The sequence below is a fragment of the Pithys albifrons genome, chromosome 2 (assembly GCF_047495875.1).
Source record: "Pithys albifrons albifrons isolate INPA30051 chromosome 2, PitAlb_v1, whole genome shotgun sequence".
Lineage (NCBI taxonomy): Eukaryota > Metazoa > Chordata > Aves > Passeriformes > Thamnophilidae > Pithys > Pithys albifrons.
In genome coordinates, this window is record NC_092459.1 from 54,101,745 (window position 1) to 54,127,201 (window position 25,457).

Sequence of the window (25,457 nt, forward strand, 5' to 3'; positions counted from 1 at the left end):
GTCCTGTATCAAAAATAGCGTGGCCAGCAGGACCAGGGAAGTGATCCTTCCCCTGTACTCTGCGTTGGTGAGGCCACACCTTGAGTACTGTGTTCAGTTCTGAGCCCCTCAGTTCAGGAAGGATATTGAGGTGCTGGAGCGATCCAGAGAAGAGCAACAAGGCTGGTGAAGGGACTGGAGCACAAGTCCTATGGGGAGAGGCTGAGGGAGCTAGGGTTGTTTAGCCTGGAGAAGAGGAGGCTCAGAGGTGACCTCATCACTGTCTAGAACTACCTGAAGGGAAGTTATAGCCAGGTGGGGGCTGGTCTCTTCTCCCAGGCACTCAGCAATAGGACAAGGGCTTAAGCTCTGCCAGGGGAAATTTAAGTTGGATATCAGAAAGAATTCTTTCCAGAGAGAGTAATCAGGCATTGGAATGGGCTGCCCAGAGAGGTGGTGGATTCACCATCCCTAGAGATTTTTAAATGCAGATTGGACATGGCACTGAGTGCCATGATCTAGTAAATGGACTAGAGTTGGACCAAGGGTTGGACTCGATGATCTTGGAGGTCTTTTCCAACCCAATCAATTCTATGATTCTATTTAAGTGATTTTTTAATTTTGTCACAAATAACTCTTCCGATGTCTTTAACAAAAGAATGTTCATATGTCCTTCTGCAACCACTTTTTTTTTTCCTTTCCATTCCAATTGCAAAACTTAGCTACCACCTGAAAAAAAGAACAGGGATAATTTTCACAAGATGAAGGACACAAACTTATCCCAAGCTCCTTTGATCAACAACAATAGATTGGTTTATACCCAGTTTCAGGTCATTATTGCTAAAGACATAAAAATTCCTCCCTTACTTGACTATTTTGACACTAAATTTTGCCACTGTTTATGCCACATAGGTCACTAGTCTCGCTTTCAGATGAAGCACTGAGATCAATATGTTTAGCAGTGACATATATGGACATTTTCACATTGAAACCCTCACCTCTTACTCAGGGCATTCTCTTTGTTAACTGAAACCATTTTCCAATTTTCCCCCCAACAGGATTAGCATACCTGGTTCACTTGACATCTATGAGTGTCACTTAGCTAAGTGAGTTGGTTTTGAGACTGTCATTTGAAACAATCTCTGCAGCCCTTCTTTGCTGCAATGGACATAATTCATGTCCCTGAGTTAACTTTTTCTCCCTGGTGGGTTATTTTTGCACCTTTTAAAGTGGTACTAGTAGAGCTTTATGTCCATGTTTTTTTAAAGCTCCTTGAAGTATTGCTTGTTTACTTTGACCGAAGCATATTTTCTACCTCTTCTCCCCATCATTTTCTTCCAGTGCCAGAACAACTGGAAAAACAGGAACAAAAATGATGCTTCTCACAAGAAATCAGGGTAGGTTTTTTGTTTTGTTTTTTTTTAGGTTTGGTTTGGCTTTTTGTAAAAACTTACAAAACTTACAAGTATCAATCATAGAAAAATGCTAAATGTTAACTATTTCCATAAAATCCTCCCTCTTGAAGTTGGTGAAAGATATTTCCTCTTCACACATTGCCATGGTTTAAGTGCAGTTAGCAACTTAAGCACCACCCAGCTGCTTGCTGAATTCTCCCTAAGCAGCAGGATGGGGCAGAAAAAAACAAAATAGTAATAACAGAAAGCATAAAGGAACTAGACTTTATAAAACAAATGATGTGCACTGCAAGTGCTCATCGCTCACAGACCGATGACCAGGCAGTTTCTGAGCAGTGGCCCCTAGCCAGCTTCCTCCCCAGCTTGTATTCTGAGCATGACATTCCATGGTATGGAATAACTCTTTGGCCATTTTGGGTCAGCAGTCCTGGCTGCATCCTCTCTCAGCTTCTTGTGCCATTCCAGTCTTCTTGCTGGCAGGGCATGAGAAGCTGAAAAGTCCTTGACTTAGTATAAACACTATTTAGGAACACCTGAAATATTAGTGTGTTATCAACATTATTCTCATCCTAAATCCAAACCATAATACTGTACCAGCTACTAGGAAAAATATTAACTTTATCCCAGCTGAAACCAGGACACACATTTAGACAGTATACAAAGTATTTCACTGTTTCTGGTTTTTGCTGTATATTTTCCCCCCCTTCTAATTATAACATTTACCCCTTCCTTGCAGTTCCCCAGAGTGGTAAGCCTGTTGGAGTTTTCCCAGGAGTATGAGTAAGGGTTGCACAGTTGGTGTCTTTACCAGGCATCATAGCTCTAGATATTTCTGCATGGAGCTGAAGAAGCCACAGTCTCTGCAAGATCAGGAAACCTCATTTGTGTCCAATGCGCATGACTTTTGGCTCAGACCAAAGCTTTGGCATACTTTAAGCCCCAAAATGGGTAGTTATCCTATACCAAGTCATCCTTTTCAATTATTTGCTTGCCTGCTGTTAGACGACACACTCCCTTGCTGGTTATAAAATCACCATCAAACTTTGAGCTTCACAATTTGCTTTCTTCATAGCTGCTCTCTCAGAGGTGATGTCACTGCTCCTCTTAATCCACTGCCTTTTGCATCTGTTTCCAATTAAAAATTAAGGAAGCATTTATCTGATTTAATCCCCTTTATCCACTGCTTTGACAAAGGGTCCCCCTGAGCTGGCATGCTCTGGTCAACAGGTAGCTCCAAGAACATGTGCACGCTGCTGATTCATGCTCAGTGATAAATTCACTGCTCATTTTTGTACTCTGTTTTTAAATGCCAAACATCATCTTTGCCCAGCATATATGCAGCCCCAGGTTGCACAAGCCTTCCTCTACTTCCTTTATCTAATTCTTCAAACATTGTCCATCTTCTTTACAAACAAGGAGAAGCAGTGAGACCCTGTCATAACACAGATAATGCCATGTCTCTGGTGTGGTGTCTCTAAAAACACTCACAAATCTGCTTATTTTTATCCTCTTTTTGCACAACTTGCTTAACAGCGTCTCCATCAAGGGCTTTATTTTTACAGGGAATACAACTTTCTGAAATTACTATAACATACTTTAAAGAGTAATTCCATCTTCCCATGTTAAAATACAAATACTTAAACCACCAAGTATTCAGATCTAGCTCTCATTAAAAAAAAAAAAAAAGAAAAAAAGACTATTTTCAGACTGCCACATATTTCTGGGCTTTTCTTTCTTGCAGGTACTGAATTAAAAGCTATTAAAACTTTGTCAGCCATGGCTCCAAAGATCTGAAACACAGCTTCTGAACCTTATCATATTCTTCTACTAATTGTTTATTGAGTTAATTCTGCTCCTGGTATTATATGCAACTGAGTTACTGTTCAGCACCCTGGCAGGCCTGATCATTTCTGAAAGAACCCCAGCCCAGCTGCACATCGTAACACAGATGTGAACCTTTGTGAAAGACAACAAGAGATTTCCCCTGTCACACAGCAGAACCTCACAGAAGTCCAAATTTCTCTGCTTTGAGGGGATCCCAGAAGTTCACAAATGTGTAAAGCTCTTGGCAGAAGAGAGGAGATGAGACAATAGATGTAGAGAGATGAAGGGAAACATTAAAACAAAACAATAACAACAAAAGAGAAGAAAGGGACAGCTTGGAAGCATGGGGAATTATGATAAAGCAACAGAAGTTGAGGGCAAATGAGAAAAAGAGAATAAAGCATGGTGTAGGCACCTCTATTTCCAACAGTCTACAAAGTTTTTGCTTGTTTAGCAGTACCTTGTGAAAAAAATGGCAATGGAAAAATTCCCATGCTACAAAAACCTAACAAAAATTTAATTATCAGTTGTCATCTGGCAACTTCAAAGTCTCTATTTATGAAAAGCATACAATGTAAATGAACAGTTCCACACAATCATGTAATCAGGGGCTATTTCTAATTAATGTTATTTGCAAAAATGAAGGACAACACTCTATTTCCTCTATTTTGCTTCTCCTAAATGAATCAGTGATAATGCCTCCATGATATAATTAATATGCTTATTATACAGAACCTGCAAAAATCATGATGACAATGAAGGTACATCTGATTACATCTGAAATGTAATCATATATATAACTGTACCTCTTGTCTTCTTACGCTGAGACACGGTTTTAGGCTTCAAACTGCGTTTTAAAATAGTTCCAGACAGACATTTGATCATTCAAACATGGAACTAAATTAGCATCATACACATAAGCAGTTAACTACAGAATTTAGTTTACTATTGCTATGAAAGCTCAATGAAAGATACAGGTGTGAACCCTGAAGTATTACACATTGCATGCTCTGTACTTTGAAATACATGGCAAAATGGACATAGACTTTCAAGTCAATCAGTAATGCAAAATTCAGATCTGCATTTTATTCCCAACAGTTTCACAAGAGCCTATATTCAGGTCACAAGCATTATTACCACCAGTGTATCTAAATACAGGTACCTTCTAAAATGTATTAGTCACTCCATGAAAACAACATCTGCTTGAAATAGTTTACCTTAGCAACTTCTGTTCATTAGGTGAGGTTTCTTCAACACTACAGTGCTTGTGACACCAAAGCTGATTTAAACAAGTTCACTGACAGCACACTGATGTGTGAGCTTGAGACCAAAACCTGCCTTCTGTGCATCATCTTTCAAGAACAATCCACAACAAACCAGAAGACAAACATGTGCGCTTGACTCTGTTCCTGACAAGCATCACTACAGTGACCATCCACCATCTCTGCACATCTAACTACACCAAGGCTATCAGAAACCATAACCTTTCTTGAAAGCTCAGTTAAAAAGGAAAAGAAACCCATTTTCCATGAACTTAACATTATTACTACAACTTTTTATTTGACCTGAAGCAAAATAGCAACCATACATACATAGACTATAAACACAGACAAAGAAATAATTAATCATGGATTATAATTAACTTTTAAAAATAATTTGAATTCCATGAAATATCCTAATTCTGCACTTGTCAATATATATTCATATGATGCATCTATGTGTCTTGGCTTTCTACACTTCCTCATGGTCTATCTGTTTAATAAATTGTTCTCTCTTCTTTATTGCAACAGTAAACATATTTCTCTTTCTTATAAAATTGAAAATATATGGGAAAAGGTTGCTACCAGATTCTAACATTGACTGCTATCCATACATAAAGCTGTGTTTCCCATTCATTTATTTTACAGGCAAGCAAGCACACTACATTTCTCAATTTTACCTTATTATGTATCTATAGTCTTACTTTAGTCCAAGTATTCCATATTTGTTACCTATGGAAGTATCTATTTTCATTTTTCTGTTGTCAATGAAATTTAAATATAAGAAAATGAGATGTATATATAAGAAAATGAAACTAACATTGCTCTTTCCTACCACATTTTAAATATTATCAGGGAAAAATATCACTTTTTATTTTAGAATATTTGATACCAAGATTCATAGTCTAACCCCCTAATGTATCACCATTAACATATATACATCTATTCATTATTTCTTTCTAATTAATATAAGTTGATGAAACTTCATCAAAAGTATTTTGAAGAGCAATCATAGAATATCTGGATTTGGAAGAGACCCATAAGGATGACTGAATCTAATACCCAAGTTGTCAAAATAATACTTTAAATTGATGGGTTGCTTTCAAACAGTTAACAGAGAGATCCAGTTTGACTTGTGCTGCATGGACAGTTTTATCTATATATGCAGGGTGACAGCTATGATACTTTTATAGCTATCATTTTGGGGCAAAGTAATATATTAATAGAAGAGAACTTCCATCCTTTGGGACACATATTGTAACACACAAAGTCTTTTCCTTCCACCTGTCTAGACTGGACTTGTATGTAATTTCCATAAGAGCATTTAACACATACCATCTTCATCTGTCTGGATAATGGTCTCCTCACTCTCCTTCCTCCCTTCTGGGTTAGTTAAGATCATTTTGAGGCTGACATTCGTGTACGGAGGCAGGTGATCCACAACATGCTGGGGTGCTTTGGGGTCCATGTCCAAGCAGTCTGCTTTGCTCTCATTGTGTCCACAGAAATAGTGGTAGCATATAGTGACATTGAAAGTATGGCAACGAGTGATGTTGTAACCCAGAGATTCCCAATCCACTGCAATGTGTCTGGCCTGGATCTCAGCAATCTTCAATGTTTTTGGTGTTCTCATAGGTTCTAGAAAAGAGAGTATAATGAAGAAAAACATTGTTAATATCCTTTGTCCTGGCACTGAACTGTAGCTTGTAGATGATACCTCCAGGATTGTGAAAGTAAAGGAAGCACCCAACAGATAGACAAGTATCATCCTTCACCCAGATACCCTGAAGGAGAAAAAAGCTGTCAGTCTTTTATTTTTTAAATTCTTTCCTCTCTATCTTCTCTTTGCAAGCTTTATTCAGTGATTGAGACTTAGCAACAGTGAAAAAAAGAATTGCTAATTTTCAGTGGAGCGATTCAAAGCTATTGAGAATACAGGTGGCAGCTGCAAGAAGAGTGACCAAAAAGGCCACACAGCTGTCACTACTGGCTTCTCTTCTTGATTTCTCCCTTACCTTTTGTTTTTTTTTTTTTATCTGCATAAATTAGATAATACATCATAATGGTAAAGAGTGAACAGTCACTACATTATGATTTATCATGCCAACAAGCAATGCTGTATACTAATTATACTAATTACCTTACTAAGCTAGCAGTTACAAAAATGATGCAGATATTAATTAGCATTTATTATTTTAGTAATGAAGCTACTCATTCAAGCAAAACCCCTCAGAAATAGTATAAAAACTCTTTCTGGATTTACATTATATCCTGATTCTTTCAAATCCCCAAAACTGTGCTTGGACATTACTCTGAGCAGGTAATCTCTGACCCGCTCCCCATGCTCAGCTGCTTCCACACTTGCATTTCCACCAGCAGAGTACGTGATGCTCCCTAAGCTGCCATCAATCTTTCATTGTCTCTCTAGTGCATTCATTCCTCATGCAAGACTAACTTTTACTGTTGAACTTAATTAAAATGATTACACAATGAAAATCATGACCATGACTGTATATACAGAGGTTCACTGAAAATATACCCTGCTAATACATGCTTCCTCACCAGAAAAAATAAAGCATGTTGTAGGTACACAGCTTCAGCTTTGTGTCCTTGCCGGTTTAAGGTCAAAACAGTCGAGACTATTCAAGAAAGTGAAATACAGAATTTCTCTTTCTGAGCATAACAGTTCTTTGTAACTTGCATTTATGAGTTCCAACTAGGCAAAAACCAGCCAAAAGCACAGATGGTATATTGAAATAAGGAAATGTGAATCAGTGTAATCTATTCAGCATGCAGTTTGCCAGACAAACTGCAAACATTTAGTTTCAAACATCAAAACAACCAAATTCTAATTATAACATAAAGGTATTCCTAGTAACATGATGAGAGGTAAGGACTAAGAATTACTTCTATTTCTTTCCATGATCTAGCCTTCCCTTTCTGGATTTTGAACTTTGCCTTTAAGTACTGATTTATCATATATATGATGGAAAAATACAAATGAATAAGCAGTCTTCCTGGGCAGTAGCTTTCTGAACATATTATGTACTGTAGGGGTGGAATAGCTCTTTTCCGGAAGATATTGCTTCCGAGGAGGCCATTTGTTTTCACTAAGGAAGCTTTCCTGCTTGGCACAAGGCATCTTTCCCAGACATAGGATCTTTCTCTGAATGTACTCCACAAAAGTTGACTCCCCTGGGTACAAGAGAGATAAAGCTCACAGATGTGCTGCAGGACCTTAGCAGCCAATGGGGGAGTTGAGGGGGGGAAGTGATGATAAAGCCTGAGGAACGAACGCAAAACTGTCCTTTGCTCTGAGGCCCAGTACTGCCATACAGCACCATTAGGATCTGTAAGATTTCAGTGTCCTCACCTCTGAAATAAACCTTTTGAATCCTTTCCATCACTTTGTTGGTTTTTGGGGGGAATACCTTGTGTATTTTGCTTTACAGTACTCTAACAATAGAGATTTGAAATTGAAAGATAGCATTGAAAAGGTCTTTGAGAGATAAGAGACTTGAAGAGAAGGGGGAAAAAAGGCGGTTTTAGAGCAAACTGGCTGATGCTTTAGCAAGAACAGAGAGGTGTGAGGCGGTCAAAAAAAAATGTAGCAATGTAGTAGATCTACCAAAGGAGCTGGTAAGAGTCTTTAAAGAATCAGTATTCACTTGGCTACTGCAAGCACTTCCGAAAAAACTGAACACACTCAAGTGCCATAGAGGAAGAGAAGTGTTAAGACAAACAGACAAATAAATAGATAAATGTATACATGTGCGCACACATATATACACATATATTTTATACACATACCACTGAATGACAGTGAAAAACCTAGCTATACATACTCTGATTTAGAGTTTGAGGCTTAGAAGAGTAAACATATCCTTCACAAAGGAAATGTGTTATAGGCTTATATTTCCTTCTAAAATGGAATGATTCTTCTCATTTTCATAATTTCCTCTTTATTTTACCAATCCAGCCTTTAACCACTCCCACCAGAGATGGAACTCAAACCTGAATTCAAAATTTATTGGAATTAACACCATGTCATACATGTTGTCTGACCACAAAGGCTAAAACTATTAATGTTTGAAGCCAACTAAACAGCAATGGAAAATATACTCCATTTTCACCTTACATCTTTCATGACAAGACTTAGACTGCATTTACACTATCCTGACCAGCACTTTCAAAAGAGAAGAAAAAATAAAAGCTGTGTTAAAGAAAAATTATTTTACAATTCTGTGCAAATTTTACAAATGTGTCAGAGTATCAAAGGAGATACTGAAAAGCATCCTTTATTCACCTGTCAAAAAGAAAAGAATGAAAGACAAAGTGTGATCTCGCTTTCTCACAACTATTCCCTTCTTTGGCAGAAATTAAACAACTTCTGCAATATCGAGATGGTAATTAAAGTCTGCAGAGTCTCTCAACAGCTTTGGTAAACTCTGCCAACTGTCCCACTGCTCCTAAAATGATGCTTTAAAAACACAATTTTACTCTTGCTTCTGGGCAATGTTCATCTTGGGAATCTCTAGAGGTAAAGACCAATTGTTTTAAATTACCACTCCACAAAGCCTCCATCTGTACCACCTCAGTAGAAAGCAATCTGCAAATAATTACTTTTCTCAGATAAAACACTACTGAATTTTTGAGTAGGCTTCCCAAAAATCTCAGCCATCTCTTTAAGAATAACTTTGATCTTGATGGGGGCAAAAAGAAGTATTCACGTGCTTTTTCTCCCATTACTCCATCACAATTTAGGGTTTTGCATTTCACTGAAACGTTTCCTTAATCTTACTGGAATATAATTTCAATTTATGCATTTTCTTCCAATCTGTGGATATTCTTTCAGAACTGCTAATCTTAGTAATTCAATTCACATCTTGTCTTCCCAGTTGTTTTCCTACCTTTCCTCTTTCAATCACATCTAGAACTTTTATCCAAAATACATGGATTTTTAAGCCCATGACTTCTTAGTTGAACTACCTATGTCAAATTGGACCCCGATGCCAAAGAGGTAAAAAATAAGATGTTTTCAAAATACCCGTTCATTCCTTAACCTGGAGTTTCAATAATAATGGCAGAAGGCGCTAAATATTTTTTCAAACATTAATCTACCAATTGCCCCCATGAGACATGTAAGCAGTGTTAATCCTTTTCTGTAAGGAGGAAGAGGCATAAAAAAGGTTAATAGCTTGTTCAAAGCTACAAAGTGATTTACTGTCAGTGATTTACTGAATGGTAACCAGCCCCCAAGTCATCAGTGCTCTGGCCATCAGAAAGTAGCAGGCAGCAACAACAATTCAGAGACCTCATTTACAATTTATGCTTCCACCGAAATGCTAATACAAAATCCTCAACTCCAGTCCTTTTTTTAAGGGTTTTTTTCAAGTTTGAAAAAGAATAACAGTGCTCACACACTAAGTGAATATCTGAGCATAAGGCCATGAAAGAAAGATTTCTTGATTGAGAGCTTTGAAATTGAATGAAACAGCATTTTTTTCTGCATTAAATCTTCTATTTAAATTTAAAATTCTGGGGACAAGATATTTGTAATTTATTTTTTTCAAGCCTTTTTTCCAACAGAAGACATATTTAAGACTGGAGGAAGTTCTTTGTGGTGATCGCAGAAAGTACTCAGTACTTCTGTTGCAGGAAATTCAATATCCTGTGACTGTATCAAGCTCTTAAACATGAACATCCTGACTGGCAGAGTTAGGTCTTCAAACAGAAGTACATCAACAAGGCATATGGAGGATTTGGTGGTGGCTGTGAAAGTGCTGTCCTTTAGATTCTCCTGAGCCCCTCTAATGATGACAGGCTCCCTTCTGCCAGACCCTGCCTGCCCATGGGCTACTGCTATGACCTTCACCCCATTCTCACCTCTCCTTACAAGCCAGCTTCTCTCTCTGCTCTTTGCTCTTAATACTTGGCAATACCCACGTCTGTTATCTCTCTCTTCCTCACGCCTGCTTTATATCTTGGCAAACAAATCCTACCAAGTGCTCACTGACTCAGATCCATTATCCAATCTGACTGGTTTTACTCTCATTGAACCAATTAAGAACAGGCATTGAGAGAATATCAAAAGAACAGAAAAAAAAACCCAGGAAAAGAGATCTCTACATTTCTACAGATTACTAAGTCCTCGATCCTTATCCAAAAACTACATAAAAGAATTACATGTATGTGGCACTCAATCGCAACAAGTTATGAATGAAGAAGTTTTAACTCAACCTTATGGGATAAAATAAAGAACAGCTTAGTAATTCTCCAAAGGTTAATAATCCAGGGATAGATGGCAAAAGAGACGGAACCTACTGACCGCATACCACCTCTCACTGCAGAATGATTTAATATGATGCTCCAGATAAAATGAAATTCAATTTCTTTAATGCTTGATAAGCAACACATGATATGACAGGTCAACATTGAGCCCCTTTGTAGATATTATCTTCACTTACACAGAGATGGGAGTGAAAACAAAAGCCTTCACAACCGCAGAAGCGCAAGGTGAGAGCATGCATTTCTGAACCTATTTTTAATGATAAGACCTATTAGCCTGCTGTCAATCTGAGACAAACAGAAGTCCCAAAAGTTGTGACAAGAATTCAATGCAATGAGGCTAGTAAAATAATGACAGGTCCTGTGCTTTTACTGCTCCTCCCAGAAATACTGAATATTGACTGCAACACAGTTTCATTTAGATTTACCTGGCAGGGAAAGAAGAATTAGATCTTCTGACTGGCAGACAGAATGCACATTTGTTCACATTAAATGGAAAAGAATCAGACAAATTTTAAAGAACAAACATTTCAGACAAAGATGGTGCTTCTTGAAAACCAGCATATCCTGTCTATATACTGTCTGTGTACACAATTCTTTAACTGGAGTTGGCTTTTGGATACTTCCTCCCCCTTGAAATCTTTCTAGTGTAGCATTACACTGAGGAGCTGACTTCAAACACCTGCTTTAACTACATTGACTTAAATTCATATCGGTCTAAGAGTGACTAAGGTTGCCTTCATTGGTGAGACTGGAGGTGGAAACTAACTGGACTTGGATGGTGTGACAAATTTCTGTGTTTAAGGGAACTGCAGAGAGGTGTGGGGCTTATATTAAATAAAAACTCTGACAGACAAAAGCAAATGTATGACCATTATTAAAGAAGTACAGTAAATTTAGTTTAAGATAGTAATCTCATAATTTAAAGCACAGTGTTTCTCACAGAGGCTCCTTTAATTGTCTTGCCCTTATATTTTAAAACCAAAACTACATAGGAAAAAAATCCTCATATTTCTGCTAATATTCTTAGTCTAAACAGCCAGTGGAATTCCCCAGACTTTTCTTCTACAAGAACATGAGTCTCCTTGTTCTGTGGCTTCTCTTGACCTTTCCAGGGTAACTCTTTCCTTGGCATGTGGGAATTAAAAGAGGATTATTCTATGATGTCACTGTGGCTCCTGCTGCTTCCTCAGTTCATTCAAGGTCCTACAAAAACAAAGTGTTCCCAAAACTTTTTTTTAAAAAAGTTACAGTACTGTGGCTGCAAAGAATTCTTCTAAAAGACCCCTATTAAGAACCTAGAAAAAAGGTATGAGTGAATAGTGACAAAGGAATTGCAACCCAAACCAGAATAGCTGTCAGATGTGTGGTAAGAAAACAATAAATGAAGGTTTCTGTCTCGCTCATTTCAGCTACATTACTCTCCATTATTACTTTTTTTATTAATGAATGATGAATCAAGCAGAAAGGTTTTTTATACAGAGACTAAGTTTCTCACATAATAAACTTGTTTAGGATTGCTGAATGTAGAAGTGTATGACTCATCAAAAATGATCAAACTAGAGTTACACATTTCACTAGATAACCACAGTCTGAGCAAGAACTATGCACATCAGCTGTGATCACTTCTGCACTTCTGTGAGTGATCTGCTGTTGTCAAAGGAGCATACTATAATTAAATTATGTTATGAACAAAGCTAGCAAAAATCCCTAGGTAAGGTTAGCTGTCCTAGAATATTCCATGATGAAGTTCCTGTGTTTCAAGGATTATTAATCTACAAATCCACAAGAATTTATTTCAGATCAACTCCCAATAACTCCATTATTTAGCAATATGATGACAAATACAGGAAGATCCTTCAGACATCTCAAAAGCGCCATGGATTTCAGTGTCATTTTCATGAACCAGTCTGTCTTTATGAGAAAATGATTCTTGCAAATTCTATTCAAGTGTCTAGTCTGTAGCTCTGGCAGATTTTTTTACCATTTCTAAGTAGAGTTAAAGGACAGCTTTGAAGTAAAGGCTTAAATCAATTCTCAGCATTGGCCTCAATTCTTTAACAACTACTTAATGATAATCCATGAACTACTTATCTTCAGTCAACGACTCTTTTCTATCTACTTATGTGTATTCCAAACCAAAACCACAAAACATTATATTACCAGCTGGATCAATATAACCTTCTCATACATTATTAGAATAAGTTACTTTTTGAGATATTCCAGTGTTGGAGTATTGGCACTCCCTCTTTCTCAGAGCCTACAAAAACCAGGACACCTGACATGCATGTAAATACAGGTTGGAAAGTCTAAATGAGGTACTTGGTGGGGGGATTTTTTTGGTTTGGTTTGTTTGTTTTGGGGGGTTGGGGTGGGGGGAAGGTGGTGATGTTGGGGAGGGGGGGGGGTGGTATATGGTTTTTTGGAATCTTGTTCCATGTCAGAAGTTTAGAGGCTTGATTTAAGGCAGTCACATTTGGAAACTCAGGCTTTCAATCTTTTTAAATTTAGAAGTATTAAGAAATAATGAACATCACAGAAAGAGACATTAAATGAAGTTGACAGAAGTAGTACAATTTTAAGTCTTTTCAGCAGTCTGACAGGAAAGGAAAAATTAACAGGTACATATTCCCTCAATAAAAATCAAAGGGATTACTGGGCATCTCCCTTCTCAAATATTTAACACATACAGAATACAAAACAAATATGGACAAACACAGAAAGAATCCACTTTGTGTGCACTAGTATGTCCATGTATTTATCATGTGAAATATGAATACAGAACAAATGAAACTACAGTATTTATACTCTAGTAGCACAACAGAATTATTCTGGTGCAAAGGTTATAATGCAATGGCATGAGAATCTATGAGCTTTTTATCTTTTCACTCCATCTAGCAACTGACTTACTAAACCAGCTTAGAAATTTCTTATTGACCACATACCTCAGGGAGTTGAAGAAAACATCTGAATTATTACACAGATAATCAGCCCTACTACACTAGTTTCATTAGCAATGAGGGGATTCTCAGTATATTTTAGGATGCATCTTTTTTGATGCAAAATACAGCTGTCCTCGCATCAGAGATAGAGTGAAGAGATAAATGTAACTGCACTATTGACAATCACTTGACCATTTCCTCTTGATAGTACATTTTTTCTATTGCTTCCATGCATGACTAACAGTTTGTGCATCCTTAGACTGTAATCAATAGCTGCAAAGTCTTGTATTAGCTTGAGAGATTAGACATCCCTTGATAATAAATTCCATTGATTTCTCCAGTTTAGCTTAGCTGCAGAAATCCACTTTCGCTTTTTCATATTTTTTTTTTAAGTCCAAGTTTAGATTAAAAAGAGGATATATAGTCTAGGAATGGAGAAGAAAAATCAGCATGATGTCTTTAAGCTCATTCTTCCAAATAAACAAAACCTATCTGGTGACGTAAAAGATGAATCAGCATATCAACAAACATCAGACTGCAAGAGTATGTATGTATGGCCAGACTTCGCGAATGCAGATTTGGGAAGGGCTCTCTCCACGTGGGTGAGCCCTTCCAGCCTGCACAGTGGGTTTTTCAGGTGAGGCACAGCGTGCACAGAACTGGTCCCACCGTTTAAGTCCTGAGGTCCATCTGCCACGGCCGAGTGAGCTTGGACAGTGACAGTGAAGTCCTCAGGACTGTCACAGCACCCGGTACTAACTGGGACTGACCCTGCTCGGCATCCAAGATCTGACGGGATCGGATTTCAGAGAGGCTTTAACTGCCAGGGGACAGTCCCCACTGAGACTTGAACTCAGGTCCTTGGGATTCAGAGTCCAGAGTGCTCTCCTTTACACCACAGGACTGCCCCACTGCAAGACTAAATACAAGGGAAAACCTGACACTATAAAATTCCTAGGAAACTTGTCGAGGACTACAGTTGTGAAGTTTAATTATGTAAAGTCATTGACAAAGTTAATAATGAGGTGGGAAAACTGAATTTCTGACTTTAAATGTTAGTGGCATGGATATATCAAATCAGAATGGAAAACATAATCTGAAACAATAACATTATAAAAATATATTGCAAAATAATATATAATGTGTATTTACACACACGTATACACTTTTTACCTATCTTAACAGTGAACCTAAGTATTCAATTCTAGGAAAAAGCACTTACAAACATTTATTTGAATATAAACCACCAGTTTACTTAGGTGATATATTTTTCATTTCTCTCCAATGCACAATCATAAACATGTTTTTATGGTTTTGTTTACAAACAATATATCTGGAAGCTTAGGATGTTATGAGTACTAAGCAAATGACTAAGTTGGAGTAATGTGAATAAGCTAAATAAGAATTTTCTATGGATATTTTTAAAATTTCAGTTCCAGTCCACTCCCTACAACACACAAAGCCTTGAATTATATGTTGCATCTTAGCCTGGCCTTTTTCACAAAATCAATATACTATTACATATCACATAATGTATATATTGTACAGTGATAGATCTTTTTATACAATGCATATGATAAACCTTGGCTGAAATACAAATTCAATAAGCAGCCTTAAACCAGAAATTACACTGTATCATACAATGCCTCTGCTTTATATATCTTGTCCTATTAGTGAAACAATCCAGGTATTTATTTTTAAATGTCAGATAACCAAACCTGTATCTTCTACTGTACATAAAAGTTTTCCTTAAGCAGTTGGAAATTTATTTAACAAATTGTCTTCATTTTCTTCATTGGTTCATACAAAGTTAAGAACACAAGATGATACTATAAGCAAGCTTGTTTTCTTCAGATAAAAATAACAAAGGTGGGCAAAGAAGAATTTGTCTGACATTAAAATCTTGGATAAAATCAGAAACCATTTTCAAAGTTATGTAGAAAACTGCTACACATTCTAAAAATGCTGATAAAGAGCAAAGAAGCAAATTCTTTTTTCATGGTAGATACCTCACTACCATGAAATGTTACCATCTTTGAATTTTGATGAAAATTTGTTTAAGTCACAGAGTCACCTGCAAAAACCTGACTAAATATGAGTAAATAATATTTCAATTTATTGGTCAATCACCACTGTCAAGTGATTATCACAATCCCATTCTTGTACCAATATGAATAATCTTCTTAATACCTTAATCTGGCATTTCTTTACAGATATTTTAAACAACAAACAACTTTCTGTGCATTTTAAGCATTCCAATTTCAATTGAACTGTTCCTTGGTGTACCTATGAGAAAAAACCCCATACCATTCTGGAGTAAACAGGGAAATCACTGTTGTTAACAATTTATTAATGGAACAGTCATGACATTTTCATTAGAAAATTCAGTCTGAAGCTGATAATTTCCAGAAAGGAGTTTTTTTTTTCTGAAAAGTTCTTTGAAACTTTGTGCACTTTCAAAAAGGAAAAAAAGACAATAAGGAATATTTGCTTTTCATATTGACTTGCTCTGTCTGGGCAAAAGTTGACATGGTATCAACTCTCATTCCTACCACTATCTGGCCATGAAGGTTTGCAAGGCCATTTTGGGAAATGGGACCTAATCCTAAATTGTTCCTGAAGTTACCTTAGCTCAAAAGAAGCAGGAGTCTGCAGAAGTGAGCCCACAGACACCTCTTAGCCACTGTGAAACATGGTCCCTGTGACAAAAACACAAGGACAACAAAAACACCTTGCTAACAGAGGCATTAGCAAGCTGGGGAAGTGTTTTCTAAAAAAGGCCATGACATTCAAGTAATATTTTCCACTTAGCTGCATAAAATACTCTCAAGAAATTGCCCTGCTGTTTCACTTTCAGCCAGCTAGTATTCCGCCAAGCTATTGTTTCCCATCTAAGCAGAAACTTGGAAAACATAAAAAAAATCACCCTGCAGAAGATGTAATCGATTTTAGAAACAATTTTCTTTTTGCACACTTCCTCTGAGCAACATTTCTGGTTTATCCCATGATCTCAAGACACAAAAATGCTCCTGAAAAATGATCTTAAGTGTATTTTCACAGAATCACAGAATATGCTGTGTTAGAAGGGACCCATGCCCTCAAGGAAGGATCATTGAGTCCAGCTCTTAGCTCTGCACAGGACAGCCCCATGTGCCTGAAAGTATTGTTCAAAACCTCTTGAACTCTATTAGGCTTGGTGCTGTGACCACTTCAATGGGGAGCATGTTCCAGTGCCCAGTCAATCTCTGGGTGAAGAATGTTTTTCTAATATCCAACCTAAACCTCCCCAGATACAACTTAAGACAATTCCCTTGGGTTTTCTCACTGGTCACAACAGAGAAGAGATCAGTACCTGCCCCTCCTTTCCCTTCACAAGGAAGTTGTACACTGCAATGAGGTCTCCCTTCAGTCTCCCCTTCTCCAGCCTGAACAGACCAAGTGATCTCAGCCACTCCTCATACGGCTTCTCCTCAAGTCCCTTCACCATCTTCATTGCCCTCCTTTGGATACTCTCTAAGAGCTTAGTATCTTTCCTATATTGTGGTGCCCAAAACCGCACACAATATTCAAGGCAAGGTCACACCAGTGCAGAGCAGAGTGGAACAATCCCCTCCCCTGACCTGACCAGCTGCTGATGCTGTGCCTGATGCCCCCCAGGACACGGTTGGCCCTCCTGGCTGCCAGGGCACTGCTGACTCATATTCAACTTGCCATTGACCAGCACCCTGAGGTCCCCTTCTGTGGCATTGCTTTCCAGCATCTCATTCCCCAGTCAGTATGTACATCCAAGGCTGCCCCATCACAGGTGCAGAATCTGGCACTTCCCCTTGTTGACTTTATGTGGCTGGTGATTGCCCAGTCCTCCAATTTGTTGAGGTCTCTCTTCAGGGTCTCCCTGCCTTCCAGGAAGCCACCAGCTCCTTCTAGTTGTGTTGTCTTCAAACTTGCTTAGTATCCCTTCCAGTCCTGCATCCAACTAATTTATAAAGATGTTGAAGAGCACAGGGCCCAAGATGGAGCCCTGTGGAACCTCACTAGTGACAGGTCACCAGTCTGATATTCACTATTCACTATTACTCTTTATGCTCACCTGTGAGTCAACTGCTCACCTACCACATGATGTGTTTATCCAGCTGTGGACTGAACATTTTATCCAGAAGGATTCAGCAGACAGTAAAACTGGATGAGTGGGAACAGAAGAAGGTGTCAAACCCGGCAAAAGAAAAACAATTTTAGATGGGATGATAATTTATCCTCCTCAACCTAAATTAGGTGTTTTTATAAAAAATGGTTAATTAATGAGCAAATTATCTGTCTTTATAAAGAACAGATGGTGCTGTTAAGTACAAACCAAACAAACCTACTTTTCACTCATGTGCAAATCTAAAGGATTAGCTCTTCCCTTGCAGGAGTCATCACCCTTTACTATGTCTATACTTTTTCTAGATACCCATCTAGAGATCTAGCTAGTTTGAGCTGTCACTCATATTCAATAATTTTACTACGTTCTTACTTTCAAAAAGATATTGTACTAGAACAGTTGTCTTGGCTTCACTGTTACAATGAAGCAACTGCCAATGTGCTACCCTGAGCAGCTCTGCTGTAACAGTCACCCAAGAGAGTGTCAATCACGCCTGCTGAGTAAGTGGAGCATTAAATTATTTTTTTATGCCTGTGTTGTACATGCTGAATCACTGTCACCATAGAATCACAACAGACTACAAAAAAGGGAAGGCAGCCAATTAGTCAAGTCAAGGCCACACAGGCGAGCACAGTACTAATTTGAAAGTGCAGGCTAATTACTGGACACCAGCATTATGTCACTTAAACCAGATTTATTGCTGAGTCTAGTAAATGCTTAAGAATGAAAAGAACAACAGTCCCTTCCTCTCACCTTATTACTGAAAGACTTGAAAATTTGTCTGTGTGTCTGTTAGGTGGGTTTTTTGGCACCCCATCCTTACTGCTAACCTTTTGGAGATCGGTGTAATGAGTACACATTCAATATACTACTGTCCTCACTTGTCACCACAAACAACCTACCAGCTCACAACCTTTATCAACAGCCATGATAGTTTGCAAGATTAAGCATCTACTCTAAAATGTCTAAAAATATAAAATTCTTCAGAAGTAGTTTAAAGACTTTTATGACTGGCTGGCAATGAAGTTTTTTTTTCTTTAACTTACATTCCAAATATACCTGATTCTTAACAGCTTTTGCATTGCCTTTTGAGCTAATTCTACTCATAACCATATCTATTCATACCAGCTAGTGATGCCAGCCTTATTTTCCAGCTGGCCATGTTCTCCGTAACCATCCTCTCTTTTTCTCCTTGATTTGAACCTTGAAGTTATGGCAGCTCTTACCTTCCAAAATTCACTTGCTTTTTTAACATTTAGGCAAAATTATTATATTACTCTTAACTTGAACTGTACCAAGGATATGTGCTAATAGTCAGAAAAAACAACCACCAAGAAAACCCAAGCACATTTGTCTTTCCCAGCATGCCTTCACTTGTTGCTTTCTACTTGGGTATCTGAAATGCAGATTAAATCACAGTACCATAGAATAATTCAGCTTTGAGGGACCTCAGAAGGTCATTTAACCCAATCTCTTGCTCGAAGCAATTGTATTAGATTCCTCAGGAACTTGTTCAGTCTATTTTTGGATATCTCCAAGGAGAGAAATTCTACATTCTCTCAGGACAGCAGGCATGGAAGATATATAGGAGATATAAATATGACTTCAAGGCTAAGCTGACTTGCAATTATTTGCTGTTTTGAACAAACCAGAAAAGAGTGTATTCCACAACTCCCTAGAAAAATTCAGGTTTTTTGTTTTTTATTTTATCTTTCTTCACAGCATCTCACACTGACCTCTGTTAGATGACAAGGCTGCAGGCACTTAACTTAAATTTTGCCATGTTTCACCTTGTTTGACATACAACTTTGCAGTTTGCAGACTATCAGAATCATTGTTTCTGATTAAAACTATTATTTTTAACTGCAGTATTTAAGATAAATATGCAAAAGAGAAAAAAAGGTTGAACAGAAATATTTAGTTCTCTCCTTTGCAAACCACCTGAATTTCACACTTAGGGCCATGGTTTAGTGGTGGAGTTTGCAGCATTAGGTTTCTTATCATCAGCTTTTCCAACGTAAATGATTCTATGAGTCTATGCTAGGGAACAGAAGTGATCAATGTACTGTACTCTAATCTGCATATTTTTCACCATTATTTAGTGATATTTGGCAAGTGGCAGACATTTAAGCAAAATGGGTTGGGGTTGTCCTGTTCAAAAAACCCTTAGGTTACTACACATATCTACCAGAAATTTGTTGATGGGTCAGGGTTTTTTGTTTGTTTAGAAGGTTTGGGTCAGATTTTATTTCTATTGAACATTATAGCAGAACCTAAAAACAGAAGTCAATCATCATAACTGTGTAGTGATGCATCTCTAAGTACATTATCTTTACTTTTTAATGAAATTAAAAGAAAGATGGACAAGGCCACCAGTTATATGACTGTATGTGGCATAGAAGTCAATGTTTTAACATCCAGACAAAATTAGGCATGTTGGAGTCTTGTTAAGAAACTGGCTAATATCCTTTTGTGATATGTGCTGCCATTGCAACTACCAGTGAGATTAATGAAATTTATGCTTTCAGTCTATTCTAACTGCTGTAGTACCATGCATTAGTAGTTCCAGCATTACAACAAAATGAATAATCTGTATTAATTAGTTTTGAGCAAAGGCTTTATACCTAGACTGAAGAATATAGGATTTTCACAGCTAAGCATTTAAATCAAGTCATTTACTGAAAGGGTATACTAGTCTATTTAATAATGAGGTCTATCTACCATCATATATTTCTGCCAGGGCTGCAGGACTGGCTTGTCTAAGTGACATGTAGTTTGCAGGAAAGGGGAACATTTATTCTAAAAAAAGGAGAGCACAGGTTGTATTTCAAGCATAACTCCTGAATCGTTTCAGAGAAAAGTCACCACTGCTACAGGAACTTCTAAGGAAAGAATGAAATCCATGCTCTACTTGCAGCTTGGCTCCTGAGGAATGTGTCCCTCAAGCAACATGTCCAGTAGGCATTCAACCCAAAGGACAACAGCCTGCTTGTCTTCTTTTGGACACAAAGACTGCTGCCTAATTAAAACAGAGTGTATGAAATAAAGTTTTCTTCAGTTGCTAGGGAGTTTGGCAAGTTGTTCTTTTTTGAAGCCGCTCTCCATTTAAATTTACATGTTTTGTTTCTGGACACTGAAATTCTCAAGGAAATTTATTTGAAATGTCTGGTTGGTTTCTTTGTTGTTGCTGGCTCTGAATCCTTATTCTTGCCTAGCTAACTTGATCAGGCCATGACTGAGTAGCATGTTAGGAAGACTGCTATCTGTCTTAGGAAGGATCTAAAATACTCTGAGTTGGTTTTAACATTTTTAACACAATTAATAGACCTTACCTATATTCAAATTTACTTAAATATAAAATATCAGAAGAGGAAGTTATCCACAGCTTTGTAAGAAATTAATTTAAATAGCCCACAAACAAAACAGCTTTATCTTTAATAGAACTGGTTGGAAACAGAGCTTTACGCAACCTGCTGTTTACACGATGGTTTAAAAGCCTGATTATAACAATTAGCATTTGGAATTTGTGAATAACATTTAATAACGCCAAAATATACCAGATTATATTGACTCCTTGAAAAAGTAAAGAAAATAGTAAAATTTGTGTTAATCCTCATTTTCGTTTGAGCATGAAAATCCAATAACTTTCATTTCCTTAACATTCCTTGAAAAAAGACAAGACGATGAGAAATCACTTTAATGATGCTGTTATGAAGTAAAAAAACAAATGATGGAGCTGTAGCTATGATTACAATTATGACTATGCTTTGGTATCGCACAGCTGATAATATCCTGGCCTTATGTGGCTTGTGCTACTGCTTGAGTTCAATTTCCTTCAGATAATGTATTTGGGTCCATAATATGTCTCTGGTGAAACCAATAACTGAATCCAGTGGTAATTCCTCAGAGAGTTATAATTTATGGCAATTTTCTGTTCCCACGACTTTTCTCAGTAATTTGTTCCAATGATTAATAGTCCCACCGTTAAAGATAAATAATTGTGCCTTACTTCTAATTTAAATGAGCCTGACCTCAGCATGCAGCCTTTTGAAGTTTTATGTTTTTTTTCCTCTAGAGGAAAGAGGTGCTTTGTAGTATCATTCCCCTATATACATACTGTATATTCACCTCCTTCTCTCTGATAGATTGAAATCTCTAAGTCACTTTTTCTAAGACTACATCTTAAGCCATGACACTCTTTGTGGGACTTTTCTCCATTTCTCCCAAATCTGCATCTCTGTGTTGAAAGTATGGACACCAGATGTGCATGCAGTTATCAATACTGGTCATACTAACAAAATCACACCTTTCTTCCTAGCTATGATCCCGTTTTTTTGTTGTATCACTACACAAAGAACTATTGATGACTGCCGATGTACATTCCTGAAAATTGTTTTTGTGCTTCTGTATTACTTCTGAATGCATGCATTTATTTACATTTGTGTGCAGACAGTAAGCCATATTATCATACTATCTCTAAACTATCAGGAGAAAAAAAGAGCAGAAATCAAAATTCAAATTTAAATCTCAAAGCAAGTACAAAATTTTAACAACTGTGACATTATAAACTTATGTAGCGAATTATCTTGTCTGCAGATTTTCACTTCACAGCTCAAAGTTTTGATTGCATTTTGTAATCAAAAGACATAAGAAAATTAAAGGTAAATACAAAAGGTTAAAGGCAGTAAACTTTATCTGCAAACATATTCACTAATTCACTTGGCTCACCACCCAAAATGAAGACTATGTATACACACATTTTTCTGAATTAAAATATGACAATTATATCATATTACCAATAGCAGAGAAAAAGATAACAAAACCAGAAAATAATGCCAATGCAGTAGGAAAGAGTTACACCTTCTTCCTATAGGAATATCACCAAAAAAAGTCATGCTTGCCTGCAAAAAACAATGATACAATTTTTTCTTAAAGACCAGTGTCTTGCAGAAAGTCACTGAAGATTCCCCAAGGAGAACTTGAATTAGAGTCAGAGGCCAAACACAAAAACATGTCTCTGAAACCTAATCCTCTTGCCCATTTAAAATGCTCCTGCAGCTCCTGATCAGAAAAACATCACTGGGGTTGCACTGTCAATTTTCCTTGTTTTTCTTTAGTGTTTTCAACACCAAATAACTCAAATATCTGAACCTGTATCAACAGAACTAAAATAAAACCAGGTAACCTACTCCTTTTGTCCCTCCATGTCATATTTTTTACCTTTCCAAAATACTATCTTTTGGCATTATCAACCTAACAGTTTAAAAGACATTAGTAATTTAAGTGTTATTTCTGTGTGTTTATACAGAAGTTAGTTGCTTTTCAACTGTCTTTCCAATATGCTCCTGTAACAGACATGGATTTAGGTACAACAATGAACCCTGTCTCTTTTCAGACTTAGGCTGAGCCTGAAAGTACAGCACAGTACCCCTTAAGAATGAGTCAAATTTGTTCATAAATTAGCTCTAAAGAAAAATTTAAGCAGTAATAACAGCAAGGCAAGCATATGAACAAAACTAAAAAAGTCTTCATTCAGGAAAACACTTCACTAGTCTTTGTCTGTCACAGAAAAGAACTCCTAAGGGTCTCTCTTGACATGTCTGACAGCTCGTCAGGGTTTTCATAAGGCTTCATGCACTCGATGTCTCTTTGCTTTCTCCACAAACCTTGCTCTTCCCCCTACCCCATGTGGCTTCCTTAGACCCTTAACTCCAAAATGCTCTATTTTAAAGGCTCAAGTATATTGGATTCTCCTGCCACGGCTGAAAAAAGAAAACATTTTCCTCCTCTTTATTTAATCTAAAAATGTTATCAGCAACTCCAAATACAGATACAGCAACTCCAGGTACTTGATTCCTGCACCCAAGCAAAAATCTAAGGTATTTTGCATGTTGTTATTTGCAAACAAGATACAAAACTGAGGCACTCACTGTGAACATAAAAATGTCATCAAATGTGTTTATAGTCTTCACAACAATCAGAAAAGCATTTTAAAAATCAGGGTTAACCTGATTAACCTTCTCTCCACCAGTTCCAGGAGTATTCATACCTGCTCTTTTTCTGGTCTTTCACCCGAATGGAGCAACCCTGAGGAGGAGAGGTTTTGTATGGGCAAAAACAGATGGGACACAACACTGCAAATTACAAATGGGATGCCAATCTCCCATTCCCCTCTGCTCACCTCGCTTCAACATGAACACAAGTCATGCTAACAGAAAGGTTTGGTCAGGCTTGGGCTTATGCTAAGTGAAGGAGTGGATTGCCTCCTCATCCATTTTTCTCCAGTCTTGCAACTGTTTACTATAAATCAATAAACAAGCTGTTAAATTGATTTTTTTTCCACAGTCAAGACATTCGATGCTGAATTAATGAAGACTTAAATAAAACAGAATTCCAGTAGAGGAGATTTCACAGTCTGAATTGAATTAACACAGTCAAAAAGTTCCCTGAATTTTCACCCTCTTCCACTTTACACTAGGAGCTGGAGTCCAGGAAAATCAAGACAAAACCTGTAATAACAGCACACTATAAACTTTCCAAACACTTTAGGGAAAATCCTGCATATCATGGTAATGGCTATTAATAACACAGTGAAGTACTATTTTAAATGATTCCTCATACTTTATTCCCTCCCACCTTAGAACTTAATTAGTTGATATATCGATAAACAACTAACCTTTAAAGCAGCTTTTAAAATTCTTTTGTAGATAATCAGTACATTAAACAATTATTATCACATTTATTAATTATCACATCTTACATTTAGGTGAGGTATGTATTTCTATCTGCATCTTTCAGCTATTTAAGAGATGTGTCTCCTGTCACAATTATCAAATGTCCTCAAAAGTCTCCTCCAATACACTTTTGTATGTCACTGGCAATATCAGTTCCCAGTTTTTTGTATAAATATTGCATAGTTTGCTTCTTTCTCAGCTGTGCCATACACGGGGTAACTCAGCAAATAAGGAAAACATCAGAATTACTTTTTCGCCCCTCAAACACACAGAACAAAATAATACCTTGCAAAATAGTGTAAAAAGAATTAAAGATTTTTTCAACAATGCAAGCAAGGTTAGAAGTTTTCTAATAGCAACAGTGCACAGCCTAAACATAGCAATCCATACTGAATATGTGTTACAGAAAATTAATTACCTCCTTGCAATAGTGTCAGAATTAATAAATCACCATTAAAACCCTGATATAGTATTTATAAACTGGTTATGTTTTGCTAGCTAGTCTCTGAATACCAGCTCAGTAAGCCCAAACAAGTAAAAGGCTGAACTCTATCTTTTATTGCAAGAAATCTCTACCTAAACTATTTTATTTTTAAATAATTGAAAACTACAATCCATATGTGAAAAATACTCAAGTTCAGGATACACAGAACTCAAAATTAGCTTTCATTGCATAATGAACCAGCTGCCCTCTCAGTTTGTTATCACTTGTGATAATAAATGAATAAATTAAAAAAGCAATCCAAATATTTGATTTCATACTGTTCTAGCAGAAAACAAGGAGGGAAAAATTATATATATACTGGGTTTTTTTCTGGACTTTGAAATGCACCTAGTGTGTTTTGTTTAAAATTAATTTCTTCAGTTTTTCATTT

The 25,457-nt window shown here is 37.1% G+C and overlaps 1 protein-coding gene across 9 annotated transcripts in view; it reads right to left on the reverse strand.

The window, feature by feature from the left end:
* The window catches only part of PTPRK (protein tyrosine phosphatase receptor type K), a 415,886-nt gene that overhangs the window by 99,121 nt on the left and 291,308 nt on the right, over window positions 1-25,457 (reverse strand). For all 9 annotated transcript variants that reach the window (XM_071549052.1, XM_071549044.1, XM_071549051.1 and 6 more), the window contains exon 8: window positions 5,813-6,115. In XM_071549052.1, the coding sequence (XP_071405153.1) occupies window positions 5,813-6,115 (303 nt within the window). The remainder of the gene's footprint in view (window positions 1-5,812; window positions 6,116-25,457) is intronic.